Source organism: Caretta caretta, chromosome 2, assembly GCF_965140235.1.
Source record: "Caretta caretta isolate rCarCar2 chromosome 2, rCarCar1.hap1, whole genome shotgun sequence".
Taxonomy (NCBI): Eukaryota; Metazoa; Chordata; order Testudines; family Cheloniidae; genus Caretta; species Caretta caretta.
This window is the reverse complement of record NC_134207.1, coordinates 194,446,796-194,467,341: the sequence shown is the minus strand read 5'-3', so window position 1 is coordinate 194,467,341 and position 20,546 is coordinate 194,446,796. Positions and strand designations below refer to the sequence as shown.

The window sequence follows — 20,546 nt, the reverse complement described above, 5'->3', positions numbered from 1 at the left end:
ACCAGGAAATATGCGACTGAGAAAGCTTGTGCCCTCATGGAGTGTGCAGTGAGTGGAGGAGCAGGACATAGAGTTGGAAGATAAGAGTTCGCAACATCCAGGCACAAGGACCACTCATGGCCATGGAACAACCTGTTGAGATAGTCTGCCAACTTGTTCTGTACTCCAGGGAGGATCGAGTGAGCTATGCAAAAGTCCCACAGTCTAAGGGCTTCCTGGCACAGGGGAGAGGAGCATGTACCCCATCTGTTTATATAAAACATCACTGTTGTGTTGTCTGTCATGACCAATACACATTTCCCCTCCAGATGAACTCGGAAGGTCTGGCATGCTAGGCGGACTGCTTTCAACTCTCTGACGTTGATATGAAGGGAACTTCACCTGGGACCAGAGACCTTGTGTCCTGAGGTCTCCTAGGTGTGCCCCCCACCCCAATGCTGACACGTCCATCACCAGCAAGGAGGATGGGTGAGGTCTGGTGAAGGGGACCCCGGCACACCCTACCTGTGGGTCGAGCCACCATAGGAGGGAGTTGAGGACTGGATGAGGTAGAGTGACAATCTTGTCCAGACTGTCCTGAACCGGGTGATACACTGAGGCTAGCCACACCTGACAAGTCCGGAGTCTGAGTCTGGCGTGCTGTACTCCATAGGTACAAGCGGCCATGTGTCCCAGAAGCTTCAGGCAATTCCTTGCTGTGGTTGTAGGGAACTGTCTGAGGTTTTGAATGACGTCCCCAGGGACCAGAACCACGATTCCGGGAGGCACGCAATGTCCTGTGTGGAGTCTAGTACCACTCCTATAAACTCTATCTGCTAAATGGGAGAGACTTCTACACACTGAGAAGGCCCAGTTCGTCAAAAGTTGCTCTTATGAAGCCAAGTTGTGCCTCCACTTGCGTCCTGGAGTGGCCCTTGATTATCCAGTTGTTGAGGTATGGAAATACCTGTACCTATTGCTTGTGCAGGAACGCAGCCACAACTGTGATGCACTTGGTAAACACTTTCCACAGTACGCATCCGATGAAGTGAGCTGTAGCTCACGAAAGCTTATGCTCAAATAAATTGGTTAGTCTCTAAGGTGCCACAAGTCCTCCTTTTCTTTTTGCGAATACAGATTAACACGGCTGTTACTCTGAAACTTGAGGAGCTGCTGACAGGTCAAAAACGGGAGGACCGTGAACTAGTAGTGATTGTGGATCACCATGAAACTGAGGTACCTTCTGTGGGATGGCTTAATTGAAATGTGAAAGTAAGCATCCTTCAAGTTGAGGGTGGCATACCAGTCCCCTGGATCCAAGGAAGGGATAATGGAGGCCAAAGAGACCATGGGGAACTTCAGTTTCTTCATGAACTTGTTGAGATCTTGCAGGTCTAGGATGGGCCTGAGGCCGCCTTTGGCTTCCAGTATTGGGAAATACCAGGAATAGAAGCCCTAGCCCTTCAACTCGAGGAACCTCTTCATAGAATATCAGGGTTGGAAGGGACCTCACGAGGTCATCTAGTCCAACCTCCTGCTCAAAGCAGGACCAATCCCCAATTTTTTCCCCACATCCCTAAATGGCCCCCTCAAGGATTGAACTCACAACCCTGGGTTTAGCAGGCCAGGGAGCTATCCCTCCCCCTCTTCCACTGCCCCAAGTGGCAAGAGCGAGTGCACCTCCTGTATGAGGAGCTTCTCGTGAGAAGGGTCTCTGAAGAGGGACGGGGAAAAGGGGTGGAAGGGCAGAGAATTGGTGGGACTATCCCCTTTCTACCGTGTAGAGTACCCAGAGATCCAATATAATTCAGGCCCACACGGGGTAGAAAGGGGACTGTTGGCACGAGAAGGTAAGGTGATATGGATCCAGTGTCCAGACTGGTGGGTCGCGCCCAGGCGCATCTTCACAAGGTCTGCTTCTAGCCAGCAGACTGCTTCCCCTGACCAGAGCCCTGGCCTCTTTCTGTTTCTACCCCATCCATGAGAGAAGTCCTGCCTATTTTGAGGCTGGTATGAACAAGGCGGGAGTCTGCAGCTTAAAATGTTTCTGTGGTTTGCTGGAGTGCGGAGGCCCAGAGACTTGAGGGTGGCCCTTGAGTCTTTCAGGCTATGAAGCTGGGAGTCTGTTTTCTCCGAAAACAGGGCTGAACCCTCAAAAGGGGAGATCTTGAATTGTATGCTGGACCTCTTAAGGAAGCCCAGACACCTGTAGCTAGGTGGTCCGTTTAATGGCTATCCCCGAGGCCATGGTATGGGACACTGAGAATGCCACTTCAAGGGCTGCCTGAAGTGAGACTCAGGAAACCAGCTTTCCTTCCTCCATTAGAGAGAATTCTGCCCTGGAGTCCTCCGGCAACAACTCTGAATTTGGCCATCACTCCGCAGGAGTTGTAACTGTACCTGCCGAGGACAGCCTGGTGGTTAGAGATCCAGAGTTGTAGCTCCCTGGTGGCATAAATTTTCCTCCCAAAGAGGTCCATCTTTTTTGCCTCCTGATTTTTGGGGAGGGGCCCTGGCAGCTTTGGCACTCCCTAGCCATGGCAAATGAGCGGGAGTCTGGTGGAGGGTGGGTATACAGGGGCTCAAACCCTTTAAAGGGAACGAAACACGTCCACTCATTCCTCTTTGCCGTTGATGGCAAGGAGGCTGGAGTCTGCCACAATGTCTTAGTGGTCTCTTGTATAGTCCGTATTAGAGGCAGGGCGATATGGGAGGGACCAGAAGGGGCAAGGATGTCCACCACCAGGTCAGAGGACTCGATGACCTCCTCAGCCTGGATGCTCAGGTTTTGTGCCACCCTCCACATCAGTTGTTGGAGCACTCTACTGTCCTCTAAGGCTGGGGCCATTGATGTGCACGCCACTGCCTTGTCATGCGAGGAGGACGACGAGGCCCTAGTTGGGAGTGGGTCCTGCTCGCTACCCCCAGAACTGAGGGGATCTTTTGGCGCAGCTAGTGCCATGGTGGCCAGGGCTGGTGCCGCTGTCGGCACCCCAGTGAGTACGGCCAACATCAATGATGCCGGAGGTACAGCGACCATCTGGGAGGCTGAGGGCACATATGTCGCTGACCTAGAATAGGACCAGTGGCCGTGACCCGGGCATAAGGCCTAGGGGTCCAAAACGGCCACTGGGCTGCCACTGACCCGGCCACGGTCTCAGTTGGAGATGCTATTCTTGTCTGCGGGACCTCAAACTCCTGCTCCTCCTGGAGCAGTAGGACTCTGCTTCTGACTCCGAGGATTCTGTATAAGACGACCAGCGAGGAGCGGAGCCCGTCTGTGCCGGAGAGTGGCGTTTGGGGCTAGGACTGTTGTGGCTCCGCTACCCGCAAGTTCGTTGATAGCACTGGTGACCGGTGCTGAGGGGATGGCAATTGGCATGGCATTATCGCTGGTTTGCCCCTGGACAGCGCTGGGGTCTCATGGGTGCTTTTAGACTGCTGCGGGCATCCTGTCCTGTTTCAGGGGGTGGGGGAAGGCAGTGCTGTGAGGGTGATCAGGTCTTCAACCGCCTCGAATGCCTCCGGCGTGGACAGTATCTGCAAGTCACAGCTCTCCCAGACAAGGGAGGGGAGGGTGTCCAGACTCAAAAGGTCCTAGGGAGAGTCAGGAGTCAACACGACCCTCAATGTGGATGCTGAGCTTGTGTGGCCTGACGCAGGTCTCACAGCGGTGGGCTCCTTAAGCACTGCTCTGGGCATGGTGGAGCGTCCCCTCTCGGGTCTTCTTTTCTTGTGGGGGACTGGAGAATGAGAGTGCACGGAGCTCCTGTGAAGAGACGCCTGCCAGTGCCGAGAGTCTCTGCTGGAGTCCTTTCTTGGTGCCGACTCATGCCCTGACGGTTCCATGGCACTGCGCCCCGGTGCTGAGGTGCTCAGCGTTGGCTCCGCTGAGCTGGGGTCCGAATGGGCATGCAAAGCAACTTCCATTAGCAGTATCTTGAGGTGCTGCTCCCTCTCTTTTTGGGTCCTCAGCCGAAAACCTCTACAGATTTTGCAGCACTCCTTGAGGTGGCCTTTACCCAGACACTTCAGGCAGGAAGCATGAGGGTCACTTTTTGGCATATGCTTGCCACAGTCTATGCAGGGTTTTAACCCTGGGGACAGAGGCATACCCCAGTACCAGAGAAAAAAGGGGAGGGGCCCAAAGGGTGCACCCCCAAGTAAACCTTATCTAAAACTAACACTAATTATACTCTGTATACAAACTATTTACACAAAGAAGTTAAAGAAACTAGGGGAATTGCACTTGCAGAGCAAGAGCCACGAGCGTTCAGGCTAACTGTCACAGGCAGTAAGAATGAACTGAGGGGGTGGCAGGTTGGCAGGGCCTATATTGAGCATAAAGAAGGCGTGACCCCAGGGGGCACGCGCAGGCCAACCCAACAGAGGCTGCTAGGGGAAACACCTTCCGACTGCCATGCATGCAGTACGTGCACACCTAATTGGAATGGACATGAACAAGCACTTGAAAAAGAAATAATCATATTTCAACACAGAGAAGGCATCCCTTGTTCACTTCTGAGACCCACATGCCCATGGCTATTTTTAAACCTGAGCAAACTTACTTCATTTCCCAAGCATATTCTTGTATAGAAGACAAAATGATGTAAGGCGGTAGACTGGAGTAAAAGAAAATAAGCTTATTTGAAAATGAGGAAAGATGCAAGAACAGAGGGAAGAAGAGGGATGTTGACAGATTTAATTTCCATCATAGATAAAGAAGATTGTTTACAGTAAGATTTGAAGAGAGGGAGTGTTTGGATAGATAGATCAGAAAGCACAAGTTAAAGGGTGAACTTCAATTGTGGACAGTTAAAGGAGAGAGTTTAAGGTTGTAAGAGCAAGTAGTGGGCAAATAGGAGGTAGTGTGTCTTTGGCTTTAGAAATTTGTAAATACCAGGATTACAATTCTGAACTAATGTGAAAACTAACAAGATGCAATGAATATGATATGGTTCCATTTCCTGGAGTGGCAGAGTTATATGACCACAGCATTCTTGATCGCCCCAGAAGGATCTCAGGAGGCAGAACTGAAGTAAGGGCAAGTTCTGGCAACATTCTGGAAATGACAAAGAGCAGACTTGCATGGCAGATTAGAGAAATGAGAGGAAAAGGCAAATTCTGGGTAAAAGAGCACTAAGGTTTCTGACCATAGTACAAAGTTGTCTGAGTTATTGTGTTAAATGAACAGGACAGCACACTTATAAATATCAAGGCCAGCATGTAAATAGTAAATATTTAACAATGGAATTTTTCCTTTGCAACTGATTTCACATAGTATACTAATTAATTTACCAGGAGAAGTAATTTTTCTTTCCATCAGCATTCACATTCAGTTTGAAACTAAGATGACGAAGAGCACTTCAGTTCTGTTCAGCAGTAAAACACCTACATTTATGCAGTGTCTTTCATTTAAACTATAGACCAAAAAAAAAAAAAATCCACACTTCACAAAATTAAATACAAGACAGACAAAATCATAGTATGGTCAGAAGTTGATAAACTCAAGACAGGCGAATAAATGAAAGATAAGAGGCATAGTTGCATATCCTTCACATAGAAATGAGGACCATATAAAAATAATAAGACAGCCTTATAAAAGTCCATTTGTCTGATTTCCTGGGGTGAGTAATTTTACTGGAGAATAAATTGTGACGAACATTTCTTTGTGTCTACCCCTACCCTATAAAAAGTTGGCTAACAGATTTTTTTTTGTTTTTTTGTGGCAGGGAGAGGGAGGAGAGGAGTTGGGTAGAGGAGTATGTGCCTGGACTGTTAAAATTATCTTGATAATTTTGCAAGGCTGAAATAAGATGACCAAAAGGGAGATCAATCAATCAAGTTTTATTGCACTAGTCAAATGCCTTTGCAAACAAACACCATAGCCAAATCGCAGTTAGTTCAAATTTTATGAGATCTAGTAAAACCATCATCAAGAAACCCAAGAAAGGCAATCAAAGAATGTTTTAAAAGCCAAGATCTGTGCAAATATGGATATTCTGAAAATCAAATAACTTAACTTTACATTGCACTTTCTCTTAACAACCCGATGGTTTGGTCTTTGGGAAAAATCTTTTCTTTTCCAAAATCATTAAACAGTGAGTCAAATTAAAATAGAATTTACTTAGATCCATAACATTTTAGGGTCATCTCCAAATATCTTTTACAGCACTTGGGCAGCAGATTCCTTCATGTGAATACCTTTCCATCCAGCAATTAAAACAAGGTCAGATATCAGAGTCTCATGTGCATGGCTAAATTTTATTTTTAACAATTTTTTAAAACAAGTGTTGAGTTCTCAAGTTGAGATAAGGACCCTGATCTTGTTTGTCAGTATCTCTAACACTTTGTCAGGTCTTAAATTCTTCCCAAGTATTTTTTGGGGCTTGGTGCCAGGGCTCCCGCAGGTTTGAAAATATTTACCAGCACTCTGTTCTGGATGGCTCTGGCTGAATTTAAGCCCTGCCTTTAGTTAACAACAGCAACAACTGATGAGGCTAATAAAAAAGGGTAGGTGAATATTTAAGATTCAAATAAACTTGCAGGGCTCGAAGAATCTGACCGTGACAAGCACAAAGCTTTCTCTGGCAAAGATGGGGAGCCCTTACAGTTATAAAAATAACCTTTGAAATGTGAACCAAATGTAAACCAAAGCAACAGAGTCTTGTATGGGCAGAGAGACAACTCTACCACCTCTTCTGTTACTCCTAGTTTTGTCAAGAAGCAGACTGAAATTACCAAGACTGGTCAGCTTCACCACTATTATTCAGGAAAGGACAGTAGTAAAATTTATCCCCTCCCATATACACCATCTTTACAGTAACCAGGAGGCTCTGAGACAGTAAGAGAAAGATTTTCCCTTCCAGACACTCTTAAGTACTTTACATTTAATCAGACACCCACTAGCTAGAAGCTCATAAAAAAAAAAAAAAAAAAGTAGAGTCTGAAAAAAGATCCATGGACAACACCCATACAAGAATGCCAGCACCCTACCCCTTCATAGTTGCTTGGCAAAGGGCCTAGGCGTCCTGTTACCTGTTCCCATCTTTAAAAGTTACCTCTGGCTAACATAAAAAAAAAAAGTTATGAGGAAAAACTTGTAACTGAACGTATGTCTTGAGACATACAAATCACATTTGTCCAAGATCTTAATGAGAAAAATGGCGATAGATGGAAACAAAATAAATAAAACTACTATATGTAACATTACCATGTTAGAAGATAGTTTTTTGCTAGGATCCTCAGCCTATTTTGAATTTACTCAAAGGAGGAACACTCACAGACCATAATTAACTTAACAGAATGAAGAATATACACAGAAAAGATGGAAGACAGACCTTTGAGGCATCCCATAGCTGTAGCGCCAATTTAAGAAATTAAAATGAATTTAGAGAAAAAAATGCAAAGAAGGTGCCCTTGACTTTTTGCTCAAGGAGTGAAAATTTCCCCCCAAAATCGCATTCAGATTAAGGAGGATAAGAAGAGACAGGGATTCATGTTCAAAAGCAAAATCATTACCACCTAGAGTAGGGCAGTCTCACTATTGTGAAAGATATTATCAAACAAAATCTCTGCAATAAGATGTTATGCAATAGGATTGCAAGACATAATTATTGATGAAATAATACCCCCTGTTGAAGATTGGTGTCAAAATCTATTAAACTCAACTTTTTCCTGTAGTTTTCACATTGAATATCTTTGGTAAAAGTAATTTACTTTATCCTTACAGTTCACTTTATCTGTAATACTGAACTTTAATAGCATAAGAATTCAGTTATATTTTGGATATTTAATTTTAGCTTTGTTATATCACCTTATTTCACAAGGCCATACTCAAACCTATGTTCTGTTTAGCCTGTGTCTGACAACTCATCCTCCATTGGATGACTGAATGTTTATTGCAGCTATTGTGGTAAAAACGGCACATGGATAACAAATGACCGATTAATATTTTTCAATTTTTCTCTGAAACACAAAACCTCCAGTTTTTAATTACAAAGTTAAAGGGTAGATTAATTTGGCAATCAGTCTTACCTCCTCACAGACCCCAAATGGGAAAACATCTCACTGCTTATGCTCAAGTCAACTTTCAGACATCCGCTAGATCACTTAAAGAAGAATACAGAAGGAAAGTATATTTAATGATTGTGTCCATGTATATTTTCTCCTTTCAGTTCTCTAAAAAACTGTTTTACAATTGAAGTAACAGTGGTAATGAACAACTAAGAAAATCCACAATGTGGGATTTGGTTTTACACAAGGATGGTTTTAGATTTTTTCCTAAGCTAAAAGAAAAAAGTATCCTTTAGTAAATTATGTGATAAATTCTGTATTGACATAGGTGGATTTGAACTGATACTATTTGAAAATCTTAAACAGAATAATTTAAAGATACTCCAGTTTCTGAGTATGGCTTTTAAAAAAAAATCCTTTGAGATATTTAAAATGTTTTTTAGTTTCCCTGTTGATATTTATAACTGTCTTTTCAGCACAAGAGAAATTGACTGGCTACACAGGGGAAAACAGCAACATTGACTATGCACAAAGTGCTATCAAATCCACAAAACAGAACAAAAACAAACAAAAAACAGAGCAAAACAGTTTTTCACTCAAACTTCTTCCAGTTATCTTAGGTGCTACATTTAACTTTATATTTGTTTTGAAAAATCTGATTTTCAAGTTGGTTGTGTCCCTTTAAAAACAGGTGGCAGATAGTTTTTCATACAATGTATAATTCGATATGGAATCTATTCCCACAAGAGATCATTGAGGCAAAAAGCTTAGCAGATTTCAAAATGAAATTAGCAATTTTTTGTATGGATAACAAGAAAAATCTAGAATCACAGTAGTAAACACTAAATAAATGAACCAAGAAAAGCCACCAAACAGTTTTGGAAGGGCTTAAGCCAATTTCTAACTACTGAGGGTTAGGAGGGAGTATTTCTGGAGGCAGATTCTCTCATAACTGCCTGCTGCAGTTTTCTTGCGTCTTCCTCTGAAACATCTGGTGTTGGCTACTGTATTAATTATGTTATTAAACTGATCAACTGAACACACACAATTATTTCATCTGCATCCTAATCAAAAGACAGTTGTGTCTGAGCAAAACACAACTTTATTTCCTCAAACAAACTAGATTTATACTCCACTTCTAACACCAAAGTCTTTGAGAATAAAGCATCATTTATGCCTTATCACGTCAGAACTCAAAGTGAATACATTTGGTTTCATATTCCTATTGAGCCTTAGTTCTCAACCTTTACATGAAGGGAGAGTGACAAGCAAAAAGTTACTGCATTTAAAAAAAAACAAATCTGAGTCTTTTCATTGTAATGTATTTTTTTAATTTTTATTGAGTGTTAATCAAGTGATATCTAGGGCAGCTTGAAACAAATTGTGTTTTAATAGTCCATTCACCACATATTTTTAAAAACAGTCCTAATAATTTTTGCTTTAATACTTTTGCAATTCTCCATAGATGTAGGGCCAAACACTTCCTTATGTCAAGTATAAGGTTATTTGCTAATAAGTGTGTAGGCCCTTTTTTCCTCTTGGAAAGACACAAAATAGTTCAGCATAATTGGCAGTCTCCTCAAGGGAAGCAGCATAGTGTGTGTATAAATAGTGTCTGCTGTCAGCTCCTCACATTTAACCGAACACTTGATTGCTGTGAGCATTCCCAGCAGCATGCTGAACTGAATAACTGAACATTCCAGGTATACCAATGTTAGTAAGAATGACAGATGTCATGAACAGGCAAAAGCTGAAGGAGTTAAATACAAAGGAAATATTCACTTTTCTCATACAGCACAAAATCTGCTATGGTTAACCAGTTAAGTCAACAATTTGATTACTTTTCTAAAACAATTTAAAAAATCCCAACACATTCTTTACAGACATCTTCTTTCACCAAATCACACACTATTTTAGATTCTAATCTTATGCCTGCTGAAGCAACTACCCATTTCCCTAATTAGCCAGACTGCAGCATGGCTATTTCAACAACAGTATACACGGAGTTAACCAAACAAACGTTCATATAAATATTTTAGCTACAATATTTCCAAAGGTTAGGAGTACAACACTAGAGCTGGTTCTGTGGCTTTTTGCTACCTCAGGCAAATTCAGAGTGGTCATAAGCAGTGCAATGTAAATTACAAAAATTCAAAGACTTGAGTAAGTTCTTAAAATATTTCATGAAGCATCCAGCAAATTCTACCTCCAGACTGTAAAAAACGGCCTTAAAATTAAAATCTAAAATGCGAGTCTTTAGCTCCATGCAAGAGAGAATGAATCAGGGCTGATTTGTCAACAGGAAAATTTAAGAGACACCATGTTGAAACCCACACCATTAACACGTGACTAAACATTTTGCTGCCTCAGGCGGACACCTGTTGGGCCTATGTTGCATTATGTGAGGGATCTGAGATGCAGTCATGTAACTGCAGTTCCAAATCAGTCTTTTGTGAGAGGCAGGAAAGGAGGAGTTTTAGCCTGGTCTCCAGAGGAGCTGCGCAGGGTGCCAGAACCCACACGGCCTGGCGGCTTGCACAGCATACTACAGAATAAGTTTACAAAACACAACACAAGCCAAGTGCCTTCCAGCTCTTAGAGGAACAGCCGTGTTAGTCTGTATTCGCAAAAAGAAAAGGAGTACTTGTGGCACCTTAGAGACTAACCAATTTATTTGAGCATGAGCTTTCGTGAGCCACAGTGACTCACGAAAGCTCATGCTCAAATAAATTGGTTAGTCTCTAAGGTGCCACAAGTACTCCTTTTCTTTTTCCAGCTCTTGACCATCCACAGCGTATAAGGCCAGAGGGCACCTTGACCTCTTGCATATCGCAGGCCCCCAACATCATCTAAACCCAACCACCTAAACTAGCCCCAAGTATTACAGCCCAGGGGACATTAGCCTGCATCCAGCCCCTGAGCAGAGCCGCCCGACCCCGAGACCCCACGAAGGGCGCTCAGACACAGCCGCCCCGCCCGGCGGACTGCGTTTCCACGGGGTTATTGGTTTAACATCCAGCCTCTCCGAGGGTGCGTCCGAGCCAAAGCGGGCGCGGGCAGCACTCGTCAGCTGGCCCCGCACAACACCGGGGTTACAATCCGGGCACAAACAGGGCTGCCTTCAAAAGCGCCAGGGGCCCAGTCCACCGCGTGACGGGAAAGCGCCGCCCCCGGCCTCGCTCCCCGGGACAGCGGGATGATTTAAATGAGTCACGTGGAAACCGATCACCGCCTGGGCCCGTTAGCACGTTCAACGGGCCGCTCCCGAGGGGTCGTAGGCCGCGGAAGGGCCCGTGGGCGCAGAACCCCGCGCGCCTCCTTACCTCAGCGTCGTGACAGCGGCCCCCGCCTGCCGGGGCTCGGTCCCCATCGCGGGGCACGGGCGCAGGGACCTGACACTAGTGACCCGCCCCCCGCTCCCGACAGGGAGAAGGAGGAGCGGCCTGAGGGGCGGGGTCGCCGCCGTCACCTTCCCACCTCCCGGGCCGGTTCCTCCTCCGGCTCCGCCCACGCTCCGGGTCGCGCGCTGGTCCGGGGTCGCGCGCAGCCGCGTCACCTCGCGCATTTCTCCAGCCTGCGACCAAGAGAGACAGCCAGTGTAGCCGCGCATGCGCGAGAGCTCGGCCGGCCCCCAGCGGCGGCTGTTGACCTCTGGGAAGCAGAACGTGACGCTCCAGGTGCCGAGCGACGGCGGAGCCCGGCCCCCAGCCCCGCAAACGCGATGAACGGACTCTCTCCGCCCCTCCTCCCCCCCGGGCCTTGCCGCCGTTACCGGGCTCCTCCGCAGCGGCAGGCCCCAGGCTCGCGACGCCGGCGCCCCGCACTCCCATCCCAGCGCCGGTGACTTCAGCCGAGCGGAACCGGCCGGAGTTTAGCGGCCTCCTCAGGCTTCCACCGCTCCAGCAAGGAAGCGCGCGCGTCACGTCGGGGGTTTCACCCTGTTACCTGGAAGGCCTTGCCTGTAACCGCACACGCCGCAGCAGCTGTGCGGGGCCGCCGGGCGCGCGCCCCTGAGCTCCCGCTGCTGCGAGTTCCTCGCCGGGATTTTGCGAGTGGGGGCTTGGCAATGTCTCCACCCACGCACCGGGAGTAGCGAGCCTGGCTGGGGAGCCCCACGCTGCTCTGTCTCTGAGCTGGAAATCAATTTTCACTGCTTGTGAACGCAGCTACCCAGCAACAGGAGTCTGGTGGCACCTTAAAGACTAACCCATTTATTTGGGCATACGCTTTCGTGGGTAAAAAACCCACATCAAGAAGTGGGTTTTTTACTCACGAAGGCGTATGCCCAAACAAATCTGTTTATCTTTAAGGTGCCACGAGATACCTTGTTGTTTTTTGTGGATACAGACTAACACAGCTACCCCTCTGATACATGGCAGCTACCCAGCAATTGCTACTTATTCCTGCGCTAGACGTGTCGGGGGGGGGGAGAAAACCTGGATTTGTGCTGGAAATGGCCCAACTTGATTATCATACACATTGTAAGGCGAGTGATCACTTTAGATAAGCTATTACCAGCAGGAGAGTGGGGTGGGGGGAGAGAAAACCTTTTGCAGTGGTAAACACCCATTTTTTCATGGTTTGTGTGTATACAAAGATCTTCTGTACTTTTCACAGTATGCATCCGCTGAAGTGAGCTGTAGCTCACAAAAGCTTATGCTCAAATAAATTCGTTAGTCTCTAAGCCCTGGTCTACACTAGGACTTTAGGTCGAATTTAGCAGCGTTAAATCGATGTAAACCTGCACCCGTCCACACAATGAAGCCCTTTATTTCGACTTAAAGGGCTCTTAAAATCGATTTCCTTACTCCACCCCTGACAAGTGGATTAGCGCTCAAATCGACGTTGCCGGCTCGAATTTGGGGTACTGTGGACACAATTTGATGGTATTGGCCTCCGGGAGCTATCCCAGAGTGCTCCATTCTGACCGCTCTGGACAGCACTCTCAACTCAGATGCACTGGCCAGGTAGACAGGAAAAGAACCGCGAACTTTTGAATCTCATTTCCTGTTTGGCCAGCGTGGCAAGCTGCAGGTGACCATGCAGAGCTCATCAGCACAGGTGACCATGATGGAGTCCCAGAATCGCAAAAGAGCTCCAGCATGGACCGAACGGGAGGTACGGGATCTGATCGCTGTTTGGGGAGAGGAATCCGTGCTATCAGAACTCTGTTCCAGTTTTCGAAATGCCAAAACCTTTGTGAAAATCTCCCAGGGCATGAAGGACAGAGGCCAAAACAGGGACCCGAAGCAGTGCCGCGTGAAACTGAAGGAGCTGAGGCAAGCCTACCAGAAAACCAGAGAGGCGAACAGCCGCTCTGGGTCAGAGCCCCAAACATGCCGCTTCTATGATGAGCTGCATGCCATTTTAGGGGGTTCAGCCACCACTACCCCCGCCGTGTTGTTTGACTCCTTCAATGGAGATGGAGGCAATACGGAAGCAGGTTTTGGGGACGAAGATGATGATGAGGAGGAGGAGGTTGTAGATAGCTCACAGCAAGCAAGCGGAGAAACCGGTTTTCCCGACAGCCAGGAACTGTTTCTCACCCTGGAGCCAGTACCCCCCGAACCCACCCCAGCAGGCGGAGAAGGGACCTCTGGTGAGTGTACCTTTTAAAATACTATACATGGTTTAAAAGCAAGCATGTGAAAGGATTACTTTGCCCTGGCATTTGCGGTTCTCCTAGATGTAGTCCTAAAGCCTTTGCAAAAGGTTTCTGGGGAGGGCAGCCTTATTGCGTCCTTCATGGTAGGACACTTTACCACTCCAGGCCAGTAACACGTACTCGGGAATCATTGTAGAACAAAGCATTGCAGTGTATGTTTGCTGGCATTCAAACAACATCCGTTCTTTATCTCTCTGTGTTATCCTCAGGAGAGTGAGATATAATTCATGGTCACCTGGTTGAAATAGAGTGCTTTTCTTCAGGGGCACTCAGAGGAGCCCATTCCTGCTGGGCTGTTTGCCTGTGGCTCAACAGAAATGTTCCCCGCTGTTAGCCACAGGGAGGGGGGAAGGTTGAGGGGGTAGTCACGCGGTGGGAGGAGGCAAAATGCGACCTTGTAACGAAAGCACATGTGCTATGTATGTAATGTTAACAGCAAGGTTTACCCTGAAAGAGTGTAGCCACTGTTTTATAAAATGTGTCTTTTTAAATACCGCTGTCCCTTTTTTTTTCTCCACCAGCTGCATGTGTTTCAATGATCACAGGATCTTCTCCTTCCCAGAGGCTAGTGAAGCTTAGAAAGAAAAAAAAAACGCACTCGCGCTGAAATGTTCTCCGAGCTCATGCTGTCCTCCCACACTGACAGAGCACAGACGAATGCGTGGAGGCAAATAATGTCAGAGTGCAGGAAAGCACAAAATGACCGGGAGGAGAGGTGGAGGGCTGAAGAGAGTAAGTGGCGGGCTGAAGACAGGGCTGAAGCTCAAAGGTGGCGGCAGCGTGATGAGAGGAGGCAGGATTCAATGCTGAGGCTGCTGCAGGACCAAACCAGTATGCTCCAGTGTATGGTTGAGCTGCAGCAAAGGCAGCAGGAGCACAGACTGCCACTGCAGCCCCTCTGTAACCAACCGCCCTCCTCCCCAAGTTCCATAGCCTCCACACCCAGACGCCCAAGAACGCGGTGGGGGGGCCTCTGGCCAACCAGCCACTCCACCACAGAGGATTGCCCAAAAAAAAGAAGGCTGTCATTCAATAAATTTTAAAGTTGTAAACTTTTAAAGTGCTGTGTGGCATTTTCCTTCCCTCCTCCACCACCCCTCCTGGGCTACCTTGGTAGTCATCCCCCTATTTGTGTGATGAATGAATAAAGAATGCATGAATGTGAAGCAACAATGACTTTATTGCCTCTGCAAGCGGTGACTGAAGGGAGGAGGGGCGGGTGGTTAGCTTACAGGGAAGTAGAGTGAACCAAGGGGCGGGGGGTTTCATCAAGGAGAAACAAACAGAACTTTCACACCGTAGCCTGGCCAGTCATGAAACTGGTTTTCAAAGCTTCTCTGATGCGTACCGCGCCCTCCTGTGCTCTTCTAACCGCCCTGGTGTCTGGCTGCGCGTAACCAGCAGCCAGGCGATTTGCCTCAACCTCCCACCCCGCCATAAACGTCTCCCCCTTACTCTCACAGATATTGTGGAGCACACAGCAAGCAGTAATAACAGTGGGAATATTGGTTTCGCTGAGGTCTAAGCGAGTCAGTAAACTGCGCCAGCGCGCCTTTAAACATCCAAATGCACATTCTACCACCATTCTGCACTTGCTCAGCCTGTAGTTGAACAGCTCCTGACTACTGTCCAGGCTGCCTGTGTACGGCTTCATGAGCCATGGCATTAAGGGGTAGGCTGGGTCCCCAAGGATACATATAGGCATTTCAACATCCCCAACAGTTATTTTCTGGTCTGGGAATAAAGTCCCTTCCTGCAGCTTTTGAAACAGACCAGAGTTCCTGAAGATGCGAGCATCATGCACCTTTCCCGGCCATCCCACGTTGATGTTGGTGAAACGTCCCTTGTGATCCACCAGAGCTTGCAGCACTATCGAAAAGTACCCCTTGCGGTTTATGTACTCGGCGGCTTGGTGCTCCGGTGCCAAGATAGGGATATGGGTTCCGTCTATAGCCCCACCACAGTTAGGCAATCCCATTGCAGCAAAGCCATCCACTATGACCTGCACATTTCCCAGGGTCACTACCCTTGATATCAGCAGATCTTTGATTGCGTGGGCTACTTGCATCACAGCAGCCCCCACAGTAGATTTGCCCACTCCAAATTGATTCCCAACTGACCGGTAGCTGTCTGGCGTTGCAAGCTTCCACAGGGCTATCGCCACTCGCTTCTCAACTGTGAGGGCTGCTCTCATCTTGGTATTCATGCGCCTCAGGGCAGGGGAAAGCAAGTCACAAAGTTCCATGAAAGTGCCCTTACGCATGCAAAAGTTTTGCAGCCACTGGGAATCGTCCCAGACCTGCAACACTATGCGGTCCCACCAGTCTGTGCTTTGTTTCCCGAGCCCAGAATCGGCGTTCCACAGCATGAACCTGCCCCATTAGCACCATGATGCATGCATTGGCAGGGCCCATGCTTTCAGAGAAATCTGTGTCCATGTCCTGATCACTCACGTGACCGCGCTGACGTCGCCTCCTCGCCCAGTATCGCTTTGCTAGGTTCTGGTGCTGCATATACTGCTGGATAATGCGTGTGGTGTTTAATGTGCTCCTAATTGCCAAAGTGAGCTGAGCGGCCTCCATGCTTGCCTTGGTATGGCGTCCGCACAGAAAAAAGGCGCGGAACGATTGTTTGCCGTTGCTCTGACGGAGGGAGGGGCGACTGACGACACGGCTTACAGGGTTGGCTTCAGGGAGCTAAAATCAACAAAGGGGGTGCCTGTACATCAAGGAGTATTTCAGGCAGGACTTCACGGAGGGTTCCAATAAGAAATGGTGCACCTAAGTTATCGTTCTTATTGGAACAAGGAGGTTAGCCTGGCCTCTGATTGATACATGGCTAGATTTACCTCGCTGCACCTTCTCTGTGAGTGACTGCAGTGTGACCTAGAGGAATGAGTCCCCTAGACAGGGGAGGAGGCAAATGAGTACAAAACAAATCTGGTCTATTTCTTGTTCTGACCCACTCCATCTATCTTTTACATCTTTGGCTGGCAGCAGACGGTGCAGAAGGACTGCATGCCATCCACATCTCATGGCTGCTCGGCAGAAGATGGTACAGTACGACTGCTAGCCATCCTCATCTCTTGCCTGCCTGGCAGAAGATGGTACAATACGACTGCTAGCAATCCTCATCTCTTGCCTGCCTGGCAGAAGATGGTACAATACGACTGCTAGCAATCCTCATCTCTTGCCTGCCTGGCAGAAGATGGTACAATACGACTGCTAGCAATCCTCATCTCTTGCCTGCCTGGCAGAAGATGGTACAGTACGACTGCTAGCAGTCCGTATCGCCTGCCCGCTCACCATAAGACGGTTCAGTAGGACTGACTGCAGGACTAAAGAGAATGACCTGGTCAAGTCACTCCAAATTTAGTCCCTGCGCCCATGTCTGCCCAGGCGCTCCCAGCCGACGTGGCCAGGAGCACCTCGGACACGACGAGGACGACTACCAGTCGTATTGCACCGTCTGCTGCCAGAAGGCAATGGGTTGCTGCTACTGTGCAGCAAAGCCGTACCGCGTCTGCCAGCACCCAGGAGACATAGGGTGACGGTTACCTGAGCGGGCTCCATGCTTGCCGTGGTATGGCGTCTGCACAGGTAACTCAGGAAAAAAGGTGCAAAATGATTGTCTGCCCTTGCTTTCACGGAGGGAGGGAGGGAACGGGGGCCTGACGATATGTACCCAGAACCACCCGCGACAATGTTTTAGCCCCATCAGGCATTGGGATCTCAATCCAGAATTCCAATGGGCAGCGGAGACTGCGGGAACTGTGGGATAGCTACCCACAGTGCAACGCTCCGGAAGTCGACTCTAGCCTCAGTACTGTGGAAGCGCTCCGCCGAGTTAATGCACTTAATGCACTTAGAGCGTTTTCTGTGGGGACACACACACTCGAATATATAAAACTGATTTCTAAAAAACCGACTTCTATAAATTCGACCTTATTCCGTAGTGTAGACATACCCTAAGGTGCCACAAGTACTCCTTTTCTTTTTTTAAAGGGGACACTGTATTCCTTTTAAATAAACACACAAAGTACAGCCCTGAGGTTGATGGTCAGATGCTAATACAGCCCTTATCCTTATTTCTGGCAAGTTGGTGATCAAATAGAATTTCACAACATTCTAATAGATTTTTGAGCACTCTACATACACAATAACAATGGTGTTTGGGATTCAATGCAAAGCATAAACATATAGTTAAATTCAGTAGTAATAGGCAATATATGAAGTCCATGACTATTACCTAGAATTGACAGAATCTTATTTTTATTTTTTTTTCATAATTTTGATGGATATTGATTATTTTTGAACTTTTTTTTATTTTTATCAATTTAAATGTTAAATTGTAGGATGTTAGGGCAAGGGTCACAAAATATTTAAAGAGTTAATATTCAAAAAGTTAAAAGCATTGTAACTATTACAACATGTCAGCATTACATGTAAATCTATACAAAGTATTAGGTGTTTTTGCATCCTAATAAATGCCAGTCAATAAGTCATGTAAGCAAATTGGTTGTATAATTATGTAGGTTTCTGTGATGTCACCTGCTGATTCTCTCTCTCCTCCATTGGCTTTACCTTTAGTAGATCAAACATTTTCCACTGAAACTGGTTTTTGACAAAATTAGGTTTTTGATTAAATGAAAAATGTCTTTTCTCACTAGATAATTTTGAGTTTCTGTCAAAAAATGGAACCATCCCCAAATCCCCAGCCAAACAAAAAACTGATTAGGAATATTGCAACAGTGCCTCCTGGGGGTTGTTGTTTGGCTGCTTCATGCCTCCATTCTCCTCTGTGGCCGAAGTTTCCCAGTCATGACCTCTCCCACGATACTTCACAGCCCGTGACTTCCATGATGTACTGCAAGTGCTCAGTAAGAAGGGAGAACATGGTACATCATGAGAATTATAGTTCAGCCAGAGACACCAGCCCATAGAGGAAAATGGAGTATAGAGCACCCAAATGACAACTCCTAGCATTTGGCAGCATTTCTGAATTGAAAGTTTTCAAATAAAATGTTTTGATTTTTCACTGAAAATTTGAAATTTTAAGCAGAAAAAAAACATTTCAGGAAACTCAGGGTTTACAACATGTTGAGTTCAGGGAATTTAGTGCTAGGGAAGGCCTCCAGCATCTTTGGCCTGTCCCCAAGCATCAGGTGATGAGATACAAGAAATCTGATGCACCACTGATTGGTTTCATCCACTATATCTGGTCATCTAGCTAGTCTGTTCTTTTGGTGCAGAACTAGCAGGAGTTCCTAACCCATGTAGAGAATTCTTAGTAAAGAAGGTCTTGGAGAGATGGTCCAGAGGTGACAGATGCAGGGAAGACAACAAACACCGCATAAAAATACAGATTTTGTTAGGGTTATTGGATGCTCTACCTAGGATGGAGGCAGTTCTATTTAAAGATGCATTTGTTTGGTACTTTTAGGGTTAGTGAGCGGGTGCCACAGGCAGCAGGGGACAAGTCCAAGCATGCATTAGAAATAACTGATGTAAGGTTTACACAAAGAGCATTTTGCGTCTATTTGAGGTATTTGAAAACAAACAGGAAAAGCAGCCTTGGTGCTGCTAAGAGAACACTTGGATGACTATCATAGAATCATAGAAGATTAGGGTTGGAATGGACCTCAGGTCATCTAGTCCAACCCCCACCAGATTACTATCTGTGCTGTATAAATGCAGTGAAAGCCTTTCTAGCCCTATGGAAAGTTGAGCCTGGCCCACTATTTGTACATTGGTATGACGGCTATCTGACCAGATATCCGTTTGCTGCTGTAATGGAGAAGGCATTATTGGCCTTAGTTCTTAATTTTGGTACATTTTCCTTCACTATTAGTGCAGTGACAGCCATAGGGGCTGGAGCACCCACAGGGAAAAATTGGTGGGTGCTCTGCACCCATCGGCAGCTCCCCACCCCGCCCCATCTCACCTCCGCCTCCTCCCCTGAGCGCGCCGCTGCGTCCCGCTTCTCCCCCCTCCCTTCCAGTGCTTGCGCCATGAAACATCCGTTTCGTGCAGCAAGCCTGGGAGGGAGGAGGAGGGGGAACTTGGAGCACTTGGGGGAGGAGGCGGGGCTGGGTTGGGGATTTGGGGAGGGAACCAATAGAGGCAGGCAGGGGCAGAGTTGGGGCACGAGCACCCACCGGCACCGACAAAAGTTGGCGCCTGTGGTGACATGCACAGCATCAGAGGATTCTGATTCCCAGAGAGTTCAGGCAATAGGGTGCTAGAAACCAAACTGTTACAAGGCTTATGTTTGTCCCTATGAAAGTTTTGCTGGGGTCCTTTCTTTGTGATCGCAGGAGACATCCCCAAACAAGGCTGACTCTTTGTAACTGCAACACTGTGTAGCGCATTGGGCCCACAGGAGGGTGGCCAGGTTAGCAAGTTGATGACAGCTAAGCTCCAGGGCTGAGGCGGTCTGTATTCAGTAGTTTGGCAGGAGAGATGGGGGAAGGGGCAGTACACACGAGGGTGAGAGGATTCAGGAGTGAGCTGAATCCTTGGAGTAGGCTGAGAGAGAGAGGTTATATAATGGAGCTCTGTAACCCCACTTTGAACCCACTTCAATGCCTGGTACGTGAGAGCTGGGGAATAAGGGAAGATAATACCGCAGAGAGGCATTAAATTAATAAAACTGCAGCCTGCTACTTAAATCCATCCCTGTGTCTCTCTTTGTGAATCTGTATGTCCTGATCACTAATTTATGGTAAGCTTCCATACCACATGTCTCTTTATTCTAGCTGAGAAATTTCAAGTCTGGCCCCTACTATTTAATAAAAAACTAACCTTTTTAAAGAGAAAAATGTGTAGTTAGAGATGTAACAGATATTCAGAGAAAGGGAAAGTGGGGGCATGTCCTGTGTCCCACC

At 46.9% G+C, this 20,546-nt stretch overlaps 2 protein-coding genes across 5 annotated transcripts in view; one reads left to right on the top strand and one right to left on the bottom strand.

Annotated features, from left to right (window-relative positions):
* TCAIM (T cell activation inhibitor, mitochondrial) overlaps nucleotides 1–12,051 on the bottom strand; it is a 54,707-nt gene extending 42,656 nt beyond the window's left edge. For 2 of the 4 annotated variants that reach the window (XM_075125716.1, XM_048838674.2), the window contains exons 1-2: nucleotides 11,941–12,051; nucleotides 11,319–11,569 (exon numbers count right to left, since the gene is read on the bottom strand). In XM_075125716.1, coding sequence (XP_074981817.1) covers nucleotides 11,319–11,560 — 242 coding nt within the window. In that variant the 5' untranslated portion in view covers nucleotides 11,561–11,569; nucleotides 11,941–12,051. Of the gene's footprint in view, nucleotides 1–8,016; nucleotides 8,091–11,318; nucleotides 11,570–11,940 lie in introns of those variants that run through there. The other 2 variants (XM_075125717.1, XM_048838673.2) reach the window with 2 other exon arrangements.
* A 117-nt stretch (nucleotides 12,052–12,168) lies between these two features.
* LOC125631651 (myb/SANT-like DNA-binding domain-containing protein 7) lies at nucleotides 12,169–14,720 on the top strand. Its single transcript, XM_048838678.2, has 2 exons — nucleotides 12,169–13,594; nucleotides 14,182–14,720. The coding sequence occupies exons 1-2, from the start codon at nucleotides 13,036–13,038 to the stop codon at nucleotides 14,265–14,267; spliced, it is 645 nt and encodes a 214-aa protein (XP_048694635.2). The 5' UTR covers nucleotides 12,169–13,035; the 3' UTR covers nucleotides 14,268–14,720.
* The last annotated feature ends 5,826 nt before the right edge of the window (nucleotides 14,721–20,546 follow it).

Bases quoted from the DNA above. Each gene is read 5' to 3' on its own strand.
- LOC125631651 (XM_048838678.2), top strand. From the start codon at position 13,036: ATGCAGAGCTCATCAGCACAGGTGACCATGATGGAGTCCCAGAATCGC. The intron at 13,595-14,181 runs GTGAGTGTACCT...TTTCTCCACCAG, and splicing joins AGGCGGAGAAGGGACCTCTG to CTGCATGTGTTTCAATGATC.